The following is a 25,167-nucleotide window of genomic DNA, read 5'->3' as shown; positions in this document are numbered from 1 at the left end:
TTGCTAACACTTGTCTTCAGCTGCTAAAAGGATAGAGAACATCCTTTCTATCAAATTTATTTACAAGAGAAAAAAACCTTCCATAATATCTGTAAGCCAAGCAATAGCCCCTAGAGTTGCCAGCATCATCAGAATTGTGAAAATAATGTGATACCTTCTGTTAGCCTGTGAATAGATTCCTCTGCTACAGCTGTCAAAGATTGTGTTGCTTGTTTAAAAATGCCTAGTGTATTCTTTTTTCTCCTTCCCTTCCATATTCAACCTTTTTAAAGGCAGCAACAAAAGTAGTGGAAAATGAGAAAGCAAGGACACTAGCTTCTGAGAATAAGCCAGACGCTACTTACACTGAAACAGAGACTGAAGTTAATTTGAATAAAGGAGAAAGGTTTGTACACTCTTGATTTCTTTTCAGTTCTTAGGACTATTTTGTCTTTAACATAAGTGATGCTAGCAAGCCATTATTAAGTAATAACTGAGTAATTGATGGGCTTGAGTATTTGGAGTACTATAGAATTATTTCAGGATTTACACGGAGTATATGTTAAGCAAAGAAAAGAGCGAAAATACCAGTTTAATGTGTATAGAGTTATTTACTATTTTTAGTGAAGATGTGCTTAAGAAATGGGGTTGCACTTAGAAATCTGATTCATTTTTGCCTCTTATTTGGGCTCAGATTCTACTTACCTTTGGTATGTACTACGTTCTAGTATTTTAAAATACTTTTCTCTATATTTTTCAAGGATATTGTGCTCTACTCAAAAAAAAAAAAAAAGCAGCAGTTGGCTCCAGTGCTGGAAGGAGTGTCCTAGTTAGTCCTCTCTGTTGGGAGGTAGTAACAGTCTCAGATTATTTTCAGGTATCTTCAAGGTCGGTTTGCTTTAGGAATTGTGTTTGTTTGAGCTACATCCTCAGCCAAGGGGCGGCGCTTTTTTGGTATTTGTTTTTTGTTTTATTCTTTTGGACAGCTTTTGTGTAACTGATGCTGCCCTTGATCAAACATTCACTAAGTCATTGAAGCTCACTTGAAACAGATCCTGATCCTCCTGCCTTCACCACCCAAATGCTACACTCAGAATATGCCACAGCACCCAGGTGGGGAACGGGAAGAAGGTTAACATTTTGGCGTGTGTGTGCGAGTGTCAGAGAACAAGCTGTGGGAGCTGGCTCTCTATTATGTTGGCCCCAGGTAATGAGTTCTGGGTAGTCGAGCTTAGCAGAAAAGAAACAATAACCTTTACTCACTGAGCCATCTCTCAAGACTCTAAGGGTAAATATTGCACTTTTGCTTTTTGAGCTAAAACTCTACTGAAGATGATAAAATTTGACCATTATAAAGATTATTATTTTTTTAATTTTATTTATTATTGTTGTGTGTGTGTATGCATTCATATGTGCACCATAGTACATGTGTAAATGTTTGAGGGCTTCGGGTAGTAGGTTCTTTCCTTTCAGGATGGATTCTGGGATTTGAAATGAAATCATCAGATTTACAGAACAAGTGCTTTTATCCACTGAGCCATTTGTCATCCCAAGATTTCTTGTGTTTAACCCATGATAAATTCTTTCTGTTGCTGTACACTTAACCCAAAGCTAGGTAGTTAAAACCTTTTGATTTCTAGACAAATGGATTTAGTAGCCCACATAATATTTAAAGTTCCAAGGATGCTATCTTAACTACTGTTTAAAGATGACTGTTTATAACCCCTTAGGACTAAGGCTAAATCATCCCAGAATCTTCTCCTTTTTGTTCCTATATATCAAACCATGGTTTGCTCCTCATTCATCTCAAAGGCTGTACTAAAGTCCTATTTTGTCATTGATAAACAAACCATTTTGAGAATTAAATATCTCATTCTGGCTCTATTTATTGTATTATATTTGGAAAATAAATTATCCTGAGACCAGTATATCGTGTAACTTAAGCTTCCTTGTTCAATGTTAGTAGTGCTGTATTATAGAATTAAAACCTAAATTGTAGTTCTTGGAAGTAAGTTCATGTGCTTTGTTCTCCTTATGTAGCTCATCTCAGAAGTCTCCTAGACACAGACATAGTACAGAGTGGGAAGTAGAGCCCTTCCTGGTCTCACCTGCTTCTCTATACTCTAGACACAGACATAGTACAGAGTGGGAAGTAGAGCCCTTCCTGGTCTCACCTGCTTCTCTATACTCTAGACACAGACATAGTACAGAGTGGGAAGTAGAGCCCTTCGTGGTCTCATCTGTTTTTCTATACTCTTGACTCTCCTTGACTTCATCTATCCACTGTCTTTCCATTTCAGAAATCCTTCTCTGACGATTTGTATCCAAGGTTATAATATAGCTTGGTTCCACATAATACATCCTTAAAGTGAATTCCAGGGTTTACTTTTGCAAAAGTAAATGTTTAAGTTCCTTCCCAACTTAAAACTTTTAGCTCTCAGTACTATAGATTGAACCAATAGCAGGATATGAACATACTTTTTTTTTTAATTGAAAATAGGTTTTTAAAAATACAGTATATTCTAATCATGGTTTCCCCTCCCTTTATTCCTTCCAATTCTTCCCTCACCTCTCCTCCCATCTGGATCCACATCCTTTTCCATCTCTCATTAAAAAACAAACAGGCATCTAAGAAATAATAATATTATCTAAGAAATAATAATAAAATGAGATGAATCAAAAATAAATATGACAAAACAACCAAACAAGAAAAAGAACCAAAGAAAAAGCACAAGAAACACATATAGGTGCAGAGATACATTTTTGTACACCAAGGAACCACATAAAAACTAAAACCAGAAGCCCTAATATATACACAAAGGACCTATAAGATAGAAAAGGAAAAAAAGCACCTGACTTAGCATTATGAGACAAAGGTGCTGCTGAATTATTTTGATGTTGCCATCTACTGCTAGGCATGGAGCCTACCCGTAAGAATGGTTTCTTTCCCCAATGAGACCCCCTTAGAGAAAACTAATTTATTATTTCCAAGTGGTTATCAGTTGTACATAGTTTCTTGGTTAGTGATAAGGGGCATGTGTCCACTTCCCCTCTCAGCACCAGAATGCCATCTGATACAGACTCACGCAGGCCCTGGAGTTTATATGTATGCCAGCCCTGTGATGTCTAGAAGGCTTTGTTTCCTTGGTGTCTTCTATCCCTGCTGGCTCTAACACTTTCTACCTTTTCTTGCACATAATTCTCTGAGCCCTGAAGAGAGGGATTTGATGAGACATCCCTTTTAAGGCTGAGTGTTGTAAGGTCTTTCCCTCTGTATATTGTCTAGCTGTGGATCTCTGTATTTGTTCACAGCTGCTACAGGAAGAAGCTTATGATGGCTAAGCAAGACACAGGCCATGAGTAATGCAGAATCTTGTTAGGAGTCATTTTATTGCTACATTCCATTTGCAGAACAGTAGTATTTGTTTTCCTCCTAGGTCCCTGGACTATCTAGTCCCAGGTTCTTGATCACTTAAGCAGTGCTGGGCATGGGTTCCTTCTCATGGAGTGGGCTTAACTCAAATCAGATGTTGATTGATTACTCCCACAAGTTTTGAGCAACTGTTGTACCGGTGTATATTGCAGGAAAGTCATGGTTGTAGATTGAAGGATTTGTAGCTGGGTTGGCCTTTACCTTTCTTCTTTGGTAGCATGCAGAGTGCACTCCAGTACTATGAACATTAGTCAATATGGGTAAAACCTCTATTAGGCACCAGTTTGACCTCTCCATTTTCATTGAGTTGTGTAGGTATTGTCTTTAGCAATAGGGCCTTATTGTCTGTTTGTGGAAAGTCACCAACAGCCTAGTTTGTTTTGGGGTTCCCATGGGACCCCTTTAACCAATATCTCAAGTGTAACCCATTCCCAGTACTGGAAGCATCATTTGGTGACGAGATACTTGGGCTCGTGTCTCTCCTGTTATTTGATGATTTTATTTTGACCACTGTCATATATGTATATAGTGATAGAAAGCTACTCCTGTATGAAGTTTCCATGTGATGCCTCAATGGCCCTTAGTTTTAGCTGTTCCTTCCAATATTCTCTCCCTCCCCTCCTTTTTCTCCCTTTCTGTTTGATCATCCAATTTCAGCCCCTTCTCCTTATCTATCTATAACTGTTCTATTTCCATTTTCTAGGGAATCCATCCATCCCTCTTTCCCCAGTCCCTTATTGTCTACATAACCACTGTGGTGATGTGGATTGTAGCTTGCTTATCAATAATGACTTAACAACTAACATCCACATGTGAGTACATATGATATTTTATCTTTTAGGTCTGAATTACCTCACTCAGGCTGATTTTTTTTTTTTAAGCTTCATCATTTACCTAATAGTTTCATGATTCTATGTTAACAACTGAGTCATATAAGTCATACTTTTGACCAGGATATCTACTGTATTTGCAGCCTTCCCAATCCTCATTTCAGTTATCTGAGTTATTAGTTGACATATGCATTATTGTGGTACTTGGATTTAAGAAACCCTTATTTTACTTAATGACCACAAAGTACAAAATGTACCAGAGGGTGACCTTGAACTTTGATCCAACTACCTTCAACTCTCAAGTGCCAGAATAACATGATGCTGTACACTACTTCATCCAGCTTCTCAGAACAGTATTCTACCCATTAAATTTTATGGAAAGCAATTTTTTGGTTTTTCGAGGCAGGGTTTCTCTTTATAGCTTTGAAGTCTGTCCTAGAACTCACTCTGTAGTCCGGTCTGGTCTTGAACTTAGAGATCTGCCTGCCTCTTCCTCCTGAGTGTGAAGATCAAAGGCATGCACCACCACCACCCAGCAAGAAAAAATTTTTAGGGGGCTGGAGAAATGGCTCAGTGGTTAAGGCCTGCTCTTCCGAAGGTCCTGCGTTCAATTCCCGGCAACCACATGGTGGCTCACAAGCATCTGTAATGAGGTCTGGTGCCCTCTTCTGGCCTGCAGACATACACACAGACAGGATATTGTATACATAATAAATAAATAAATATTTCAAACAAAAGAAAAAAATTCTAAAGTAAACATGATGGCCCATCCCTATAATCCCAGCACTTGAGAGGCTAGAGCAAGAGGATCTTGAGTTCAGAGCCAGCCTGGGCTATTTACACAGCAAGACTCTATCAAACACACAAAAAGGAAAAAAAGAACTTTGTCGGGGCTGAAGTGGCGCAGCAGTTAAGAGCATTTGCTGCTTCTGCAAAGCACTCAGGTTTGGTGCCCGTTAACCAATTGGTAGCTCCAGATCCAAGGAATCTGATTCCTCTTCTCACCGTCTCACGTGGAGCACATACATATGTAGGCAAAACACACATGCACATAAAAAAAAAACTCTTTAAATCAAAAAAAAAAAAAGGAAAGGACTTTTTTTTTTTTTTTGCAGGTTTTGGTGTCTTTGTTGTTTTACTGAGTACTTAAACATTATCTGCTTTGCCCTCCTACTTTTTACTGTCTAGCAACACAGAACAGAGTTCTCTGATCTTCAAATACTATCATTTGTTCTTGGAAAAGTTCCTTAGTTCCTCCTTCCCTTATTTTTATTCTCTTCAGTATAAGCTCATATTTTTCATTCAGAGTCTCCCTCAACCATCACCTGTGAAAATTTTGCCTAGCTCTCTGCTTACATTGTTAGGTCTGTGCTCTCAGAGTACAAGCCATCAAATCATGCATTCATGATAAACCCTTAACTGTGGAAATAAATTATCTCTTTATCATAAGACTAATAATTCTTTGAAGTTTTTTGTTATTTTTAGTTTTTTTATTTGCTTTGGGTTTTTTGTTTGTGGGTCTGTATGTACATATGCACGCAAGAGCATGCAAGCACACGCATGCTGTAGTGCAGACCTATTTGAAGGGTTCTGATTAACTTTGAACATCTTAAGTGGCTCAGTATCCTTCATGCCTGACTCATTGCCAGACACGCCATAAAAATTTGACTGAGTACTAATTACAGAGAGGAAAGTCAAACTAGAGACAGGATTGAAATTGGTAGGCAAATATAAAGTCCATTCTGGAAGCTAAACCAGGAAGAGTCAACATCAGATGGCCAATAGCAGGACAGCAATTGACGGGATGCGACTGAAGCAGATGCGACATTGGCAGTGTGATTGTGAGGGTAGACAAATGCCAGGAAAATTGAAAATTTACATCTGTAAAACTGAAGGAGATGACTATTTTCTCTAATACAGCTTATAAGCCATTTGAGTAATAAGAATTATAGGCAATAAACTATAGCACAAAACCCATAGTTCATTACTAATCTAAAGATTTAGATATTGTCATTAAGATAGATGGAGGTTTTAGTTTTGAGCATAACCTTAAAGGGAAGTTTTGTTTTGTCTCACTATGTAGCCCTGGTTGGTTTGGAGCTCACTCTGTAGACTAGGCTGGTCTCAAACTCATAGAGATCCCAGATGTTAGGATTAAGGTGTGTGTATGCCTAACTGGTTAAGATTTTTTTATATGTGAAGCTAGGGGTATGGCTCAGTTGGTAGAGTACTCGCCTATCTTGCACAAATCCCTGGATTTGATTCCCAGCACAGTATAAAACCTGGAATGGTAACATATACTTAGCACTTGTGAGCTGGAAACAGTAACAGAAGCTTAAGGTCATTTTTGGTTATATAGCAAATTTGAAACCAACCCGGCTACATGAGACCCTATCTTCAAAAGAGTGTGTGTGTGTGTGTGTGTGTGTGTGTGTGTGTGTGTGTGTGTGTGTGTGTGTGTTGAAAATGGCCATGTTATATAATATATTATCTCACTTCCTACATATTACCACATCCCCAAAAAGTTCAGTTTGAGACAAATGTTTGATAAGGAAATGAACTTGAACTCATCAAATTATATACATGAACACTTGTTGTGTTTTTTATGTATCAGTTGTGCTCAAGTAAAGCTGTTAAAAGAAAACTTAATGGAATAGGAGTTTTCTAAAGGAAAACATGAAAGATTCTTGGTTGCAATATTAACTGTGCTTAACTTGTGTTTGGGGAAGTTTGATTTGTAACCTCTTCAAGCACATCTGAGCAAAAAGTGGCCACCTTTTAATGGACTCTGTAAGTCCTTAATTCAACCAGGATGATTTTGTGTATTGAAATATGTCTTGACTATGCCAAGTAGTTCTCTTATACAGAGATCCATTTGTATATATTTTTAGAATTTTTTTTTCTTTTAAAGTGTTGGTGGCCAACAGTTCACAGAAACTGAATCCTTAATGAATACAGTATCCGTAATAAGGTAAGGTGACATTTTTCTTTGTCCCTAAAATCACTGATGAATGCAATTCATGTAGATTTAAATATGTTAAAGTTGGCACGTAAATGGTATAATTAGATACAGCTCAGAGACCTCTAACTGAATAGATACTCAAGACCCTGAAATGTCTTGGAATTTCTAGCTATAAAGACTTTGATATGGAATCTAGAGTTGTTTTACATGGTTTCTAATAGACTATTGACTAACAAATAAGGAGCATATGAGCTCGTTCTGGTATTCTGTCATTATAACAAAGACTCCCTGCTAGAACAGGAAGGGCGAGAAGCTACATTTTCTTTGTTTCCATATGTTGACAGAAGTTTCTATCCTGCCTAGTCCTGCAGCCGTTCAGTCCCAAAGAAACACACAGAGATCTACATTAATTATTAATTGGTTGGCCTATTAGCTCAGGCTTCTTATTAACTCTTATATCTTAAGTTAGCCCATAGTTCTTTTCTGTGTTAGCCACATGGCTTGGTGTCTTTCATCAATGAGGCATTCTCATCTTGCTTCCTCTGCTTCTAGATGATAGCTTCAGGCTGAGACTTCCCTCTTCCCAAAATTCTCTTGTTTGTCACCCCACCTATACTTCCTGCCTGACTACTGGCTAATCAGCATTTTATTAAAAACAGTACAAGTGACAGGGTACAAGACCATTGTTCCACAGCACCCCCCCTCTTTTTTTTTCAAAACAAAAACTCTGAATCGAATCTTTGTTTAGCAAGAGAAGAGAGTGAACACACACTTTACAGCTGCATTTATAGTATAAGAGAACATGCCCAATTGAGCTGGTATCTTAAAGGCTGAAGGCGCTCCCATAGCACCCATATTCCAATTATATGAAATTATTTGCAGAAACTCTTTCTGGTCTACTATAAATGCTGTGAAGGACAATCTAACATGTCCAAAGAGCAGAAAGTCTGTGTAAATTATTATAGAAATATCAATTGATTTGCTGAGTGGATATAGGGAGGGGTTGGCTAGCTTAGTGTGAAAAGGATTGGTGATTAGGACGTAAGACTCCAAGATTATAGGATTTGTCCGTAAAAACACTGTATTAGATTATCTATATCTGGGGAGGAAAGGGAGCAGGGTCTCAATATGCTGCCCTGGCTAGTGTGGAACTTTGTAAAGTTTGTGCTGGCTTCAAACTTGCACTCATTATCCTACCTCAGCCTCTTAGTGCTAAGATTACAGGCATGCACCGTAATGCCTTACTTAAAATAATTCATAACCACGCCCCTAGGTGTAAGAAAGATAAAGTTCTTGGAAGGATAAAGACTGGAAACGAGATATGATAAAAGATGATATCAGTAGCATTCCTGGGTGGCTGAGATTTCTGTGGAAGCTGGAGTAGCTTTTATTAGAAATAAAAACTACTGAAGCTGGTGATAAATCTCAGTGATAGAGCCCTTGCTTAGCATGTGTAAGGGCCCAGATGCAATCCCTAACACCGGGGAAAAAAGAAAAAAAAAAAAAAAACAAGGTGAAGCACTTGTTTGGAGCACTGTGACTTGTGGGAGATTGAAGGTTAAGCTAGTTCCTCTTGAAAAGGTCCAGAGGAAAGAACTATTTTTCCAAGGTGGGGCAGCAATGGGGATGGAGGCTAGACTTAGAGGTGAAGAGTTTGAGAATAGCCTTCTAAAGAATATAATGCAATACAATAGAACACTTTAGGAGAGAGGAAAGGTAAGAAAGAATTTGCTAGTTGTGGAATGTTTTCTTGGATAAGAGTATAGCTAAAATACCTATGTAAGTTCAGGCACACTGCTTTTTAGGTTCTAATTTGCTTCTTTATAAAATTAGGATAGTGCTAGCTTTGCAGGGCTGTTGAAGAAAAATATGCCGCATCTATTATTTCCAGTATAAATTTACCTTCTTTAAAAAAGAAAAAGTCTTGGATGCTGAAAAGTACATGATCTACCATCAAATAAAGACATTTTGAAAATTCTCCTGCAGAAAATGATTTAGAGGCCAGAGGGGAGAAGGAAAATAAATTCTTTGTAATTTGAGTAGGGTTTGGGGGTTCTTTTTTGTTTTGTTTTTGTTTTGTTTTTCCTTTTCAATCTATTTGGAAAACTGATAGAATCTTGCTTTCTGAGTAGATGAACAGTAAAAAAAAATGAAATAAAAGAAAGTTTGACAATAGAAATATTAAAAACTAACATTGGTCACTAAAGAGAGCAACAAGAGAGTCAGGCCAGTGTAGAAGATCCTATTGCAAAGGTGACATCATTTTCCTTCTGTACCTTCACTAGTTTCTGGAATTAGTCACAAACTATCATGTTTTATTTAGGTCTCACAAGACGGTCTTATCTAAGTTGAAACAACAAAGCAGTCAACTGGATTTTAATAAGAAAGAAGCAAAAATTGGAATTCTTCAAAGTGAGTACCATTGCTATAGTCTTAGATGTAGAGGGGTGCTCTAGCTGTTCACTTTACCACCACAGCTCAAGATGCACTCAGAAGACCAAACGCCAGCTTTAGAGACTTAGCTGTTTTTGATGTTCTTGTCTGAGTTATTTGGCTGTGGTAGTAAGTAGCATTGGTTTTCTGCTTACCTATGTTTAGCAACTTTAGACTTTTTTGAGGAATGAATGGAATTAAAACTCATTATTAACATTGATTAAGTGAATTCCGAATCAGTACTTCCAGGGAAAATAGAAAAAGTTAGGTTCTTTGATCTTCAATAACATTTTTTATCAATTAATCAATACACAATCTTGTTTTATTTTGTTCTATTTAAAGGAGCTATGTTGTTGGCTCATTAATGTTGAATCATTGCCAGCTTCACTATAATGCATGCCTGAGTAAAGTATATTTCATGTTGCCCTCTGACCTCCACAGGTACACACACATGTGCCCACTCATAAATAAACCATACTTCTTTAAGTTTGAATAAAGCATATGAAGTTCTTTGAAAACTGGCTCTATTTGTGACTGTATATATAAATTTAAGCTTTGGAGTGTAGAATGATTTAAACAAAAGTTTCTCCCCAAAAGTCAATCTTCTGTTTTTCTTAGTTAGCTTGATTTTAGTTGGTTTGGAATCAAACTAACCAAATTGGATGATTTTGTTCAGTTCAGAATCTGGCAGTGTAGTCTAGCCCTATCTCAAACTTGTGATCCTCTTATTTTGGCCTCCAGAGTCTACCTGTGTGTGACATCATGCCTAGTTCTTATGTTTTGTGTAATCAGGGCTTGGAGCATTCTTTTCTTAATAAAATCCCTATGAAATTCTTCCTTATTGATTTAAGTTTATTATCGTGAACCCTGAAATTGGGATTCTCTTTTCTTTGTATCTTCATTTTATTTCCTATTTGTCTGGATTTTTTTAAGTCTATGATTTCTAAATTCTTCTACGTGGTAAAGACTATCTGCTGTCCTTTGTGTTTCTTTAAAACTTTTTGTCTAAGTGTATTTTAGAAGTATTTTTTGGTCACAGCTTTGCAAACAGATTGATTTTGACTTGCTACAGTGTTGAAGTCTAACATTAACATAACATATTCTATCTTTGTGTATGAGTTAGTTTTCTCTCTTACCTGACTAGATTTCCTAGGACATGTGCTCAGTGCTAGAAATCCCTCCTTAGTTCCTGCTTTAGTTTTGGATTTCCATTTAATTAAAGTGATATTTCACTTTGAACTTGCTTATTTAATCTTCAACTAATTGAAGGTTGTTCTAAGTATCTGTCTTTCTATTGTTGACTTCCTGTTTAATTCTGTTGTAGTCTGAGAATAGTTTGTAGTAGACAAAAAGTACCTGTGTCCTAAGCTGGCCATGAGCTTGCAGCAATTGTCCTCTTACTGTTGCCTCCCTTGTGCCAGTTGTCAGAGGACAACTTTCAGAAGTTGGTTCTCTTCTTCCACCAGGAGAGAACCTGGGTAACCAGACTGTACACTAAGAACTTACTGCCTGAATTGTCTTACCAGTCCCTTAAAGGATTTTTTTTTAATGGTACATCCTACTGTTGGTCTGTCTTGGTGATTATTGTTGATGTATATCTGAGAAGAATATTCTGTTATTAAATATCATAAAAAGATTTCAGTGATCCTATACCAAAAGTATTTTTCCTTTTTTATGCAAGCGATGGAATATGTTTCTGGAGGTGAGAACACTTCTGGTAGTCAAATGTAGTTCTAGACTTAATATTCCTTCTGGATTTGAAGGAAAAAGAATTAAACATATAGAGCTCTGTTTCTTAGAGTAGCTAAAGTAAACAGGAATTTCATGGTAATCTTTGGAAAGTCCACCCTTTCTCTAATGTAAAGTAGTATTTAATGTTCATAGTTGTTTGTTTGTTTTTTCGAGACAGGGTTTCTCTGTGAAGCTTTGGTGCCTGTCCTAGAACTAGCTCTTATAGACCAGGCTGGCCTCAAACTCAGAGATCTGCCTGCTTCTGCCTCCCAAGTGCTGGGATTAAAGGCGTGCGCCACCATCAAGCTAATATTAATGTTTTTATTCGTAGGTGAAATAACGACAAAAGGAAACAGAAGAACCACTGGACACAATAGTTTATGTATTTCAAGGAATTTGCCAGACACTAATGAAAAACACAGACTTAAGAAAAAACAGGTATTTTCACTCTATTGAATAATATTTATAAACATAAAGTAAGCATTTATACTCGTTTTCCTAATAGACCTAACTTAAATAAGAGTCTTAATGCATTTGAAAACCACCACAAATAAATAAATAAATAAATAAATAAATAAATAAATAAATAAATAAATAAATAAAACCGTTTAATCAGGAGTGTTATTTTAAGTTGGGGTTTCTCTGCTTAGCCCGGGCTGCCCTAGAACTCGTTCTGTAGACAAGACTGGCCTCGAACTCAAGAGATCCTCCTGCCTCTACTTCTCAAGTGCTGGTATGAAAGGCGTGCACTATCACCACCCAGCTTTGATCAGATCTTATAAGTCTGGTCAACTTCAGGGTTTAGTTGTTTCTCCCACTTAGTGTAATCATAATGCCATTTCTCCAGATGTGAAACTATTGATGCAGTAGTTTATGTTGACTTTCCAACTCTTGACAACAGATCAATAAATCTAGTCCTTTTATTTTACTGTGTCTGGAATATTTTTTCTTACTCAATTTAAGATGTGTCTGTTTTTTTCCCAACCTATTTTCACTTTGGTCATTTCAAGTGTAAGAGCTTTGAGACTCAGCCCACTAGAAATATTTCCTGTGGCTCAAAGTTATTTTGCATAGATGACTATCCTAGTAGCATACTAGTCAAAATAATCAACAGCTAATTTCATTTGTTTTTTGCACATCACCATGTTGAGGATAGGACCGGTAGATACTAAACAAGTACTACTGTACCAATTAGCTACTTTATTAGCCCATGATGACTTTATATTGGTTTTGGTTGGTTGTTTTTATGCAGGGTTATATGTGATCTTGTCTCTAGGTGTCTTTTTTTTAAGTGACTCTTGACTGTGACCTTCATAAGTGCTTCTTAGTCAACTTACCACCAGTATTCTTTGAGCGAGAGGAAGTCAAGAGGGGACTAGAAGTGATAAATTAGGGTTTTGTAAAATTAGCTTCTTTAAGAATAGGCATCCATAAAGGAGAATGGGAATTTTTTGAACTTGAGAGTATTTCAAATAACTCTTCTCCCCTCCCCTTGACAGAAGTAGGCACTGGCTTTTGTATTAGCTTTACCCTGAAATATGGTAAGGATCCTGGAGGTTAAAAGTGTTGTACCCCCAGGGTTTTCTACCATTTAGGTTCATAAATGTTAACTGCCATAAGTTCCATTCTAGTTTGTTAACCCTGCCAGGAATGACTCCAACTGAGAACTTACTATGTTCCTTACTCTGCTCCCAGTAAATGTGGATTGTTTTTTCATAATATTTTATTTTTAAATTAAATTTATTTTTTTATATCCCAACCACAGTTTTCCTCCTCTCCTCCCAATCCCTCTTTCATTTCTCCTCCACCTCCCACCCCCTATTCCACTCCTCCTCTGCTTCTTTTCAGAGAGGGCAGGCCTCCCATGGATATCAACCACATATGTCATATCAAGTTGTAGTAAGAATAAACACCTCCCCGTGTATTAAGGCTAGACAAGGTAACATAGTAAGAGGAATAGGGTTTCAAAAGCCGGCAAAAGAGTCAGAGACAGTCCCTATTCCCACTGCTAGGAGTTCCATAAGAAGATCAATCTATACACCTATAATATATATGCAGAGTGCCTAGGTCAGTCCCATGCAGACTTCTGGTTGTCCGTTCAGATCCTGTAAGCACCTATGAGCTCAGGTTAGTTGTTTTTGTGGGTTTTGTTACAATGTCCTGAGCCCGCTGGCTCCTACAATCCTTCCCTCTTCCTCAGGATTCCCCAACCTCCCCCTCTTTGACTGTGGGTCTCTGCATCTGTTTCCATCAGTTACTAGATGAAGGCTTTCTGACAATTGGGATAGTCACCAACCTGGTCACAGGAGATGGCCACTTCATGCTGTGTGTCCACTGTTGCCAGGACTCTTAGCTGGGATCACCTTTGTAGATTGCTGGGCATTTTCATTGCACCAGATTTCTATCTAACCTCACAATGTACACCCTTCCCAGTCATCTCTTCCAGTACTCTCCCCTTCCATCCACCCCCAACCTGAGCCTTCATGTACAAATTTGCACTACCTAACCAGCAATGAAGGAGTGTTCCTCTGCTCCACATTCTCTTCAGCAGAAGCTATCATTTGTTTTTTTTAATCTTAGCCATTCTGATAGGTGTAAGATGTAATCTCATCATGGCTAAGAATATTGAACATTTCTTTGTATTTCTCAATTACTTGAGATTCCTCTGTTGAGAACTCTGTTTAAATCTGTACCCCATTTTTTAAATTGGATTATTTGGTTTGTTGATATCTGATTTCTTGAGTTCTTTATATATTTTGGAAATCAGCCCTCTGTTGGATGTCGGGTTGGTGAAGATCTTTTCCCATTCTGTTGGCCACCGTTTTGTCCTATTGACAGTATCCTTTGCCTTACAGAAGCTTTTCAGTTTCATGAAGTTCCATTTATTAATTATCAGTCTTAGTGTCTGTGCTATTTGGTGTTCTATTCAGGAAGCTGTCTCCTTTGCCAATGTATTCATGGCTATTTTCCACTTCAGTGTAACTAGATTTATGTTGAAGTGTTTGGTCCACTTGGACTGCATTTTGTACAGGATGGTAGAAATGGATCTATTTACATTCTATATGTCAGCATCTAGTTATTCCAGCATCATTTGCTGAAGATGCTTTCTTTTTTCCATTGTATAATTTTGGCTTCTTTGTTGAAGATCAGGTGTCTATAGGTATGTGGGTTTACATCTGAGCCTTCAATTCAATTCCATTGATCAACGTGTCTGTTTTTCTGCCTATACAGTTTTTATTACTGTAGCTCTGTTAGTAGAGCTTGAAATCAGGGATGGTGATTTGTATTGTATCTGGAAGATCTTGTTTTGTACAGAATTTTTTTTAGCTGTCCTTTACTTTTTATTTTTCCATATGAAGTTGAGTATTGTTCTTTCAAGGTCTGTAGAGAATTGTAATGGGATTTTGATAGGATTGCATTGAATCAGTGCGTTGCTTTAGGTAAGGTGGCCATTTTTACTATGCTAATCCTATCGATCCCTTAGAATGGGAGATTATTCTGTCTTCTGATAATATCTCCTATTTCTTTCCTCAAAGACTTGAAGTTCTTGTCTTTCATTTGCTTGGTTAGAGTTATCCCCAAGATATATTTGTGGCTATTGTGAAAGGTGTTATTTCCAAGATTTCTTTCTCTGCCCATTTATCACTTGTATATAGGAGGGCTACTCATTTTGTTGTTGTTGTTGTTGTTGTTGTTGTTGTTGTTAGTTAATCTTGTATCTAGCTACTTCACTAGCTCCCTGATAGAATTTTTGGGATCGCTTATGTATACGATCATATCATCTGTGAATAATAATACTTTGACTTCTTCCTTTCCAATTTGTTTCTCCTTTAGTTTTATTTCTCAAGCTAGAACTTCAAGTGTTATATGTGTTCTTAGATTCTGTTTGCGGGTATTTTATTGAGTATTTTTGCATCAGTGTTCATGAGGGAAATTGGTCTGTCATTCTTTTTATTTAGGCTTTATGTGGTTGGGTATCAGGGTGACTGTGGCCTCATAAAAAGAATTTGGAATATTCCTTCTATTTCTATTGTAGAATACTTATTTGAAGGTCTGTTAGAATTATGTGCTAAAACCATCTGACCCTGGAAGACTTTTAATGATTGCTTCTATTTCCTTAGGGGTTATAGGTGTATTTAAATTGTTTATATGATCTTGATTTAATTTTCGTGTGTGATATCTATCAAGAAATTTGTGGAGTCCAGAATTTTGAAGTATGACCTAGTAATTCTCTGAATTTCCTTAGTGTCTGTTGTTATGTTCCCCTTTTCATTTCTGATTTTTGCTAATTTAAGATATTTTCTGTCTGCTTTGTCTATTTTGTTGATTTTTCTCAAAGAACCAACTCTTTGTTCAATTGATTCTTTGTATTCTATTTCTATTTTATTGACTTTAGCCCTCAGTTCCAATTTTTCTTTGATTTTCTCAAAGAACCAACTCTTTGTTTCATTGAGTCTTTGTATTCTGTTTCTATTTTATTGATTTCAGCTCTCGGTTTCATTTTTTTTTCCTCGTGTCTACTCATCTTGTGTGTGTTTGCTTCTTTTTGTTCTAGAACTTTCAGGTATGGTATTAAGTAGCTAGTATCAAATTTCTACTAATTCTTTATGCAGGCACTTTTCACCATGAACTTTCTTTTTAGAAAAAGGAGACTTTCCTTTTAGATGCCGTTTTCACTCTGTCCCACAAGTTTGGGTATGTTGTACATTCATTTTCATTGAATTCAAGGAAGTCTTTAATTTTTTTATTTCTTCCTTGACCTAGTGGTGGTTCATTTGAGAGCTGTTCAGTTCCCATGAGTTTTTAGGCTTTCTGAAGTTTGTATTGTTGAACACTAACCCATGGTGATCCAATAAGATACAGGGAGTTATTCCAATTTTTTGGTACATATTGAGACTTACTTTGTGACCAAGTATGTGGTCAGTTTTGGAGAAGTTTCCATGTGGTGCTAAAAGGAATATTCTTTGGTGTTTGCATGAAATGTTCTGTATATGTCTATTAAGTAAGTCCATTTTAGTCATAATGTCTGTTATTTCTCTGTTTAATTTCTGTCTAGACAGCCTGTCCATTGGTGACAGTGGGATATTGAAGTCTCCAGCTATTAATGTGTAGGGTTCGATGTGTGATTTAAGCTTTAGTAATGTTTCCTTTATAAATGTGGGTTCCCCAAAAATACATTTGGGGCATAGATGTTCAGAATTGAGACACCGTCTTGATGAATTTTTCCTTTGAGTATGAAATTCCTTCTACATCTGTTAATTAATTTTGGTTTGAAGTCTTATTTTGTTAGATACTAAGATAGCATCACCAGCTTGCTTCTTATGTCCATTTGTTTGGAAAATCTTTTTCCAGCCCTTTACTCTGAGGGTCTATTTTTAATGTTAAGGTGTGTTTCTTATATGCAGCAGAAGAATAAATCCTGTTTTTGTACCTATTCTGTTAGCCTGTATCTTTTTATTGGCAAATTGAGTCCTCAGAGATGCTAATGACCAGTGATTGTTAATTTCTGTTGTTGTTGTTGTTGCTGGTGGTGGTGGTGTGTGAGAGAGTGTATTTCTCTTCTTTTGGGTTTTGTTGGTGTTTAATTATCTATTGTCTGTATTTCCATACGTGTATCTAACTTACTGGAGTTGGAGTTTTTCTTCTCGTACCTTTTGTAGGTCTGGATTTGTGAATAGATTTTGTTTATATTTGTCTTTGTTATGAAATATCTTGTTTTCTCCATCTATGGTGATTGAAAGTTTTGCTGGATATATTAGTCTAAGCTGGTATCTGTGGTCTCTTAGGATGCAAGACATCTATCTAGGATCTTCTGGCTTTTAGAGTCTCTGTTGAGAAATGGGGTGTAATTCTGATATGTCTGCTTTTATATGTTACTTGGTCATTTTCCTTTTCTTTTTTCATCCTGTATGTTTAGTGTTTTGGTTATTGTGTGGCAAGGGAACTTTTTTCTGATCCAGTTTATTTGATGTTCTGTAAGCTTATTGTACCTTTATAGACATGTCTTTCTTTAGGTTGGAAAGTTTTTCTTCTATGATGTTGTTGAATATATTTTTTGGATTTTTGAATTGGGATTCCCCTTCTATTCCTATTATTCTTGGGTTTGTTCTTTTCATTTTGTCCCTGATTTCCTGAATGTTTTGTGTTTGGAATTTTTGTAGATTTAACATTTTCTTTGTTGATTAATCTATTTCCTCTATTGAATCTTCAACACCTGAGATTCTCTGTTCCATGCATCTCTTGTATTTTGTTGGTGATGCTTATATTTTTAATTTCTGTTCACTTAAGCTGATTTTTCATTTCCAGAATTCCCTTAGTTTGTGTTTTCATAATTGCTTATATTTTCATTTTCAGGTCTTAAAACATTTCTTTCACCTGTTTTGTTTGTTTGTTTGTTGCTTTCTTGACTTTCTTGGCATTCTTTAAGGGTTTATTGATTTCCTCCAATTTTTTGTTTGTCTTTTCCTCAACTACTTTGAGTTTTTTCATTTCCTCTTTAAGGACCTCTATCATTTTCATAAAGTCATTTTCTTGTGCTTCAACTGCATTAGAATGTTCAGGTCTTGCTGTCACAGGATAGCTGGGTTGTTGCAATTAGAGAGGCGGGGCTGCATCCCTGGCACCCGGCCACCCACATGGCTAGCTTATGCCCCGAAATAATTACACAGAAACTGTATTCTTTTAAACACTGCCTGGCCCATTAGTTCCAGCCTCTTATTGGCTAGCTCTTACATATTGATCTAACCCATTTCTAATAATCTGTGTAGCCCACGAGGTGGCTTACCAGGGAAGATCTTAACCTGGGGCTGTGTTGGGTGGGAGAATCATGGCGACTCCTGACTCGGCTTTTTTCTCCCAGCCTTCTGTTCTGTCTACTCCGCCTACCTAATTTTTTTTTTAAAGATATATTTATTTATTATGTATACAACTTTCTGCCTCCATGTATACCCAAACGCCAGAGGAGGGCGCCAGATCTCATTACAGATGGTTTGGAGCCACCATGTGGTTGCTGGGAATTGAACTCAGGACCTCTGGAAGAGCAGACGGTGCTTTTAACCACTGAGCCATCTCTCCAGCCCCCGCTTACCTAATTTTCTGTCCTATTAGGGCCAAGCAGTCTCTTTATTTAACCAATGAAATTAATACAAAACAGAAGACTCTCCCCCATCACTGGGTTCTTGTGGTATTATATTGCCCTTTCTATTATAGATTGTGTTCTTACACTGGTGTTTGGCATCTAGATTTGGGATGGTTATAGGTCTTGGTGTTGATTCCTGCGTTTGTCTTTGTTTGTAGTGGCGAGGCAGGAAGGCCTGCTTTTCGTCCTGTTCCTGAAGCCCAGCTCCCGGCTGCCTGGCTAGCTTATGCCCTGAAATAACAACACACAAATTGTATTCATTTAAACACTGCCTGGCCCATTATTTCTAGCCTCTTATTGGCAAACTCTCACATCTTGATTAACCCATTTCTAATCAACTGTGTAGCACCATGAGGTGGTGGCTTACTGGGAAAGATTCAGCATGTCTGACCTGGCGGCTGGCTCCATGGCATCTGACCTCACTTCCCTTCTTCCCAGCATTCTGTTCTGTCTACTCCACCCACCTATGTTCTGACCTATCAGGCCAAGCACTTTCTTTATTAATTAACCAATGAAAGCAACAGATAGACAAGTGACCCTCCTCCATCATTTGTTGAATGAGTGTTTTGGGTTTTTGATTTTTCTGTTCTCTCTGGTTTTTTAGCCTAATTGACCAAGGGTTCTAGTGACTAGTGAGTCTTCAGATATAGTAGGGTGTCTCTGTCAGGGCTTTGGGAACCTTAGCCTAGCATCTAGTAAAGCCAAATCATCCTTCATAGTTGTAGGCCACAATATGAAGCCCAGAGAGGGAATGCAGTCTGGGGTTGTTGGGAGGGCTTTAAGGAGTGTTAGCAGGAGGTGGGAAGTGTCTTACCAGGGGTCCCTAGGACTAGCCTGGCCTCAGGTAAAGCTTATAGGGCTATGGGCTAGGGTGTGGAGCCCAGTGGGGTGGGGATGCTGTTGGGGATGCTGAATGGACTTAAAGGGGGTGTTAACAGGTGGTGGGTGATATCTTATCTTGGGTATCTACATCCAGCCTGGCCTCCAGTGAAGCCTAAGTCTTCTTCCACAGTTGTAAGCAGGAATATGGAGCCCAAGGAGTTAATACAGCTGGGTTTGTTGGGTGGGCTATAAGGGAATGTTAATGGGCGGTGCCTTACCTGGACATCCCTAGGCCCAGCCTGGCTTCCTGTAAAGCTATCTAGGCTTTGGGCAAGGAAGAGAGGGTCAGGGGATGTGCCCTGGGGATCAAGCTCTAGGGAGTGGAGGAGCTTGGCTGCCAGGTCACTCGCCTGTTCTCTAGAGTGGTGTGGACTGTACCTGAGCTCATGGAGTCTATTGGAGTTGTGGGGAAGGGTATTGAGGTGGGAGAGGTTGGGCAGAAGAGTGGATTTGGGGGGACAGAATCCAGGGGGTGAAGACAGTCCAGCTGGCAGAGGGTCACTCCTGCTCCTAGATGAGTATTTATTAATTTTTAAATTTTGAAATATCATATCATATAGCACAGGCTGACCTCAAACTCTATGTTGCCAAGGCTACCCTTGAATTCCTGCTTCTCCTTTCTTTACCTCACTAGTACTAGGATTTACAGTCATCCACCACAACTAGCTTTTATTAATTCCTTTGATTCTCTTCTGTCTACCCCATGACTAATTCTCTGATGAATACAATAGTTTATAATATAATAGTTTTCAAGTGTTCTGATTTTCCCATTGTGGATGGGAGCAATAATTTCCAAGTGCTTTGCTTATCAGACTGGAAACCAGAAATCTCTGTCTCACACAATCTTTCCTAGTTGGATTTGAGGATAGAGCACGGGTGTCATTTATACATAACTATAAGAGAACAGTTTTTCTCTTGTAGAGAGAATATCAACCATATGATAGATATAAAGAACATATGGGTATTGATCATGCCATTGTTTCCTTTGCCAAAGAAGTTATATGGACACTATCAACATTGTTTTTATTTCTCAGTTGTTCACTATTGACCTTGTGATAGAGAACTCTGCAGATGGAAGCTGCTCATTGGTTCCCAGCCTCCTAGACCCAAAATAATCACACAGAAACTAGATTAATTATAATACTGCTTGGTCAATAGCTTAAGCATATTTCTAGCTAGCTCTTATATCTTAAATTAAACCATTTTTATTATTTTGTATTTTACCATGAGGCTCTTGGTTTACCAGCAAAGTTCTAGCACATTTGTCTCTTTTAATGGAATGGCTATATGGCTTCTCTCTGACTCACCCTCTTTTCTCCTCTGTCTCTGCTCGGAATTCTTACTTTGCCCTCTTCTGTACTACTGTAGGCCCAAAGCAGCTTCTTTATTAACCATTGGCAATAAAACACATTCACAGCATACAGAAGGGAATCCCACATCAGAACTCTTTCAGAAGGTGACTGCCACACTTAATTTTATGTTGTATTAGAGCCTTCAGTTGTTTAATTTTTTATTTAAATTTCTCAATTCCTATTTGGATAGTTTTTTTTCTTGTCTGTTAAATGTATTTGAGTCTTTTCTTTTTAATAAATTTGCAGGTTCTTTATTAAAGTATTCCATTAAGGAAAAAAGTAAATGCCTGTCAGAAGTATATTCTCACAAATATTACATAGTGTGAATTACTGTAACAGGCTTTGCTTTTTCTATAAATTATGCCGTTGTGAAGGTACAAAGTAGAAGACACAGTCTTATGGTAGCATACAAACCTGGAGTGATTTTGGCTGTGGTCAGTGCCAGTTTCTCTGATATTCAGTCATCTGTAAGATAGTTTTCATCTCATTTGTCTTCAGGCCATGTTGATTTCTTCTTTTTAACACCAGAATTTTCTAATATGAATTTTATTTTTTTTATTTGTAGTAAAATATATACAATGGTAAATGTATCATCTTAAGATTTTTAAGGCTTATTACTTTTAATTACAGATATTTCTAGGATAGGGTTATATGCATGTAAGGTACTTAAAGTGTCGGGTCCCCAGTTGGAGTTACAAGGAGCTGTGAGCCACCCATTGCAGTTCTGTGAACCAAACTCTGATCCTTTGCAAGAACAGAATATGTTCTTAACCACTGAACCATCTCTTCAGTGCATCTTAATCATTTTTTAGTGTACAGTTTACTAGCATTAAACATATTTTCATATCATTGCCACAGTCCACCCATATCTTTTGAAACAAATTCTGGACCCATAAAAACATTCTTTCTTTCCCCTTTCTCTTCCATGCTTGGTAGCTGTCCCTTTTGCTGCCTGTCTCTGAGTTTGACCTTTCTAGGCACCTCAAATCAGTAAAATCATACAGTACTTGTTTCATTTTATTTAAGATTTATTTATTTTATATGAGTGTTTATCTGCATGTATACATGTGTGCCACAAGTGTACCTGGTACTGTAGATGTCAGAAGGGGCATTGAATCCCTTAGAACTTGACTTACAGATAGTTAATAGGCTACCATGTGGATGCTGGGAGCTAAATCCATCTCTCTAGCCCCAGTACTTGTCTTATCATATCTAAATTATTCCATTTAGCATAGTATTCTTTTTTGTTTTGTTTTGTTTTTTCGAGACAGGGTTTTTTGCTGTAGCTATGGAGCAAGCCTGTCCTGGAACTTGCTCTTCTAGACCAGGCCGGCCTCGAACTCACAGAGATCTGCCTGCCTTTGCCTCCAGAGTGCTGGGATTAAAGGCATGTGCCACCACTGCCCAGCTTAGTGTTGTATTCTTAAGGTTTATGTTGCCAGAATTTCCATTTTAATGATAAATAATATTACCCATATACTATATGCTGAAAATTCATTCATTCATTGGTGGATACCCTGCATGCTTCCTCATTTCAGTGTTGTGGATAATACAGCTGTGAGCATTAGTGTACAAGTAGTGCAAACCCCCTTTTATCACGCAAAAGGAAGGAATAATTAGTTGGTCACCTATGCCAAATATAAAATGTTAGTACTTTGTCTATGCAAAGTATTAGATTTTATTTAAATTTTTTCAGCATTTTCTCCCAGCTTAAATTATGTGTTTAAATACTAGTTGTGTTTTTGAAAGTCTGTCTTACGGAAGACTTGTGTGTTGTGTATGTATGTGTGTGTATGTGTGTGTGTTTTCCTCCCCCAGCACAGGTAGAGAATTTTTGCTAGTTCATTAGTGAAGTACTAAACAGTCATGAGTTCTGTTTAAAAATGTGGAGTGATCTATTAAGGATTAGATAAAAGCTGCTTAAGACATCTCAATGAGTCTGAAGTGAGACAGACTGTCCCATCTTGGGTGTAACCCTACCCTGAAATGTTACGTGATAATGGTAAGATCTTATAAAACCATATACGCATGTGTGTTCATATATACAAAAGTATATAGGAAAATTGTTTTCATTTTTAAGAAGCAAAGCATCACTTGATTTTTAAAAGATGTGTCTTCTTTAAAGAATGTTTCTTTGAGTAACTTTTATTTTTCTTCAACAGCCATGGCTTTGGGAAGAGGATAAGCTTTTGAAGTGTGGTGTAAGGAAATATGGAGAGGGAAACTGGACGAAAATACTATCGCATTATAAGTTCAACAACCGAACAAGTGTCATGTTAAAAGACAGGTGGAGAACAATGAAGAAACTGAGGCTGGTTAACTGAGGCACTGAAGGCTGTGTGGGTTTGTTTTGGCTTAATTCAAGGACAATTAAATACTTGGATCACTACATTTTGTTTAAAATTGGCTGGTCAGTGATGGATGTATCTTAAGGGGTTTTTTCGTTATTGTTGAAAGCATTATTTTTTGTGATAGTTTTGTATTGTACAGATTTACTATAAAAGTAAATTATATGCCATAATTGTTTTTTCAAGTCTCTTTATTTTTGTAAAGTATAGGTTTGTTGAACCCTACCAAATTCAAGTCCCCATCCCACATCCTGTTGTAATACAAAAATAAAGCCTGATAAGATAAAAAGTATTTATTTGTGGCTGTTTCTGTTTGTTCTACTAACCTTACAGAATGCCACACAGAAATGGATTTCTAAAGAATGGAACTGGAATACTCCTTTGTGATTTTTTTTTTGTTGTCGTTGTTGCTTGATTTATGGCTAATATGCTACTTGCTGATAATGTTATTGGGGTGATAATGTGCAGAACAATCCATAATTTCTGACAAACTTGACTTCTCTCAATAGTTCCATCTAAAGGAAGTTTTCACCAACAATTTGTTCTTTAGAATATTTAATCAAAGACTAATAATTAGCACGTTGAGTTTTATGTGCAGTATTTAAGTGGATAAAAAGTCAACCTATTGAAATGTTTATGTTAAAAATGGGGTATTGTGTAATATCTCTAACTTTCTATCAAAGTGTCATGCATTTTTTCCTATTTTTCTTGAATTTATGTTATCCTATTTGCGCAATAAACAGAAACATTAGAAATTGCCGTATACTTCCTGACCCAGTATGCTGCCAGTTAGTTCCAAAGCTGGCATCTTGGGACACAATAAACATATAAGTCAACGTCACTTTAAACATACTTAATAAATCATCAACTCTAAATTGCTATTATAAAATATCTACTATTTTACCCATTGCTTTAAAAAGTCACAATATGATACATTATTAAAACTTACTTATCAAAGGCTATTTTATTTTTTAATTTTTAACATTTATTTAGTGAGTACATAAGTCTGCATGCCATGGCTGCATGAGGAAGTCTGATAAGAACTCGGGAGTGTGCTAATTAGTGTGCTGTCACCTTGACTTGGGGAGAGGAACCTCGATGAGAAAATACCTTCTCTAGAATGCCTGTAAGGCGTTTTCTTCACTAATAATTGGTATAGGAAGGTACAGCTCACAGGTGGCAGCTCCTCTCCGGGGCAAGTGGTCCTGTGTTGTAGGAGGAAAAGCAATACTGAGCAAGGCACTGAGCATCTCTCCTCCATGGCTTCATGAGCTCCTTCGTCCTTATCCTGCCTTGTCTTCCTGCCCTGGCTTTCCCTCAGTGGTAGACTGAACCTCAACGTGTGAGATGAAATAAGTTCTTTGCTCTCCAAGTTGCCTTTGATCATGGTGTTTCTCACAGCAATGGAGCCTAAACACAACAGGGAGCGCATTCTCCCCTACCACGTGAGCTCCAGGGTGTGAGGCTTTGGCAAGTTCTTCCACCTGCTTAGCCATCTCATCAGCTCCAAAAGCCATTTTAAATTTATTTAAGCAGCTTTTTCTTTCATATGACTTGTAGCTCTGAACAGAGTTCTACACAGGCTGGAGAGATGGCTCCATGAGTAAGAGCACTGGCTGTTCTTCCAGAGGACGTGGCTTTGATGGCAGCTCATAGCTGTCTGTAACTCCAGTTCCAGGGGCTCCAGTGCCCACTTCTGGGCCCCATGGATACTGCATGCATGTTGAGCAAGACATATATATAGGCAAAACATCCATATACATGAAATAGCTTTTTAAAGAATAATGGAGAAAATAAATTGATCAGTATATCCCTAAAACATTGTCTCCTAGTCTGAATTCTTTGAGTATGTTTTTTAAAAAACTTTTTATTATTGAGGCATAGATTCATATGCAATTATAAGAATCATAGAAAGCATTTGCCCAGTTTCCCCCATACTTATACCCATCTATACCCCAACCCCTCCTCCAGCCCCCACACTTACACCATCTATACCCCAGCTCCTACCCCCAGCCCCACACTTAGACCATCTATACCCACTCCTACCCCAGCCCCCACACTTACACCATCTATACCCCA

At 37.6% G+C, this 25,167-nt stretch overlaps 1 protein-coding gene across 1 annotated transcript in view; it reads left to right on the top strand.

The window, feature by feature from the left end:
• The window catches only part of Terf1 (telomeric repeat binding factor 1), a 45,653-nt gene extending 22,273 nt beyond the window's left edge, over positions 1-23,380 (top strand). The window contains exons 6-10 of the mRNA XM_050142124.1: positions 273-385; positions 7,154-7,213; positions 9,528-9,616; positions 11,700-11,806; positions 22,903-23,380. Of these exons, the coding sequence (XP_049998081.1) occupies positions 273-385; positions 7,154-7,213; positions 9,528-9,616; positions 11,700-11,806; positions 22,903-23,064 (531 nt within the window). The 3' untranslated portion in view covers positions 23,065-23,380. The remainder of the gene's footprint in view (positions 1-272; positions 386-7,153; positions 7,214-9,527; positions 9,617-11,699; positions 11,807-22,902) is intronic.
• Positions 23,381-25,167: the final 1,787 nt, after the last annotated feature.

Source organism: Alexandromys fortis, unplaced genomic scaffold (genome assembly GCF_014885135.2).
Source record: "Alexandromys fortis isolate MF-2015 unplaced genomic scaffold, M_Fortis_MF-2015_v1.1 scaffold_41, whole genome shotgun sequence".
Taxonomy (NCBI): Eukaryota; Metazoa; Chordata; class Mammalia; order Rodentia; family Cricetidae; genus Alexandromys; species Alexandromys fortis.
This window is presented reverse-complemented; position numbering and strand designations above follow the sequence as displayed.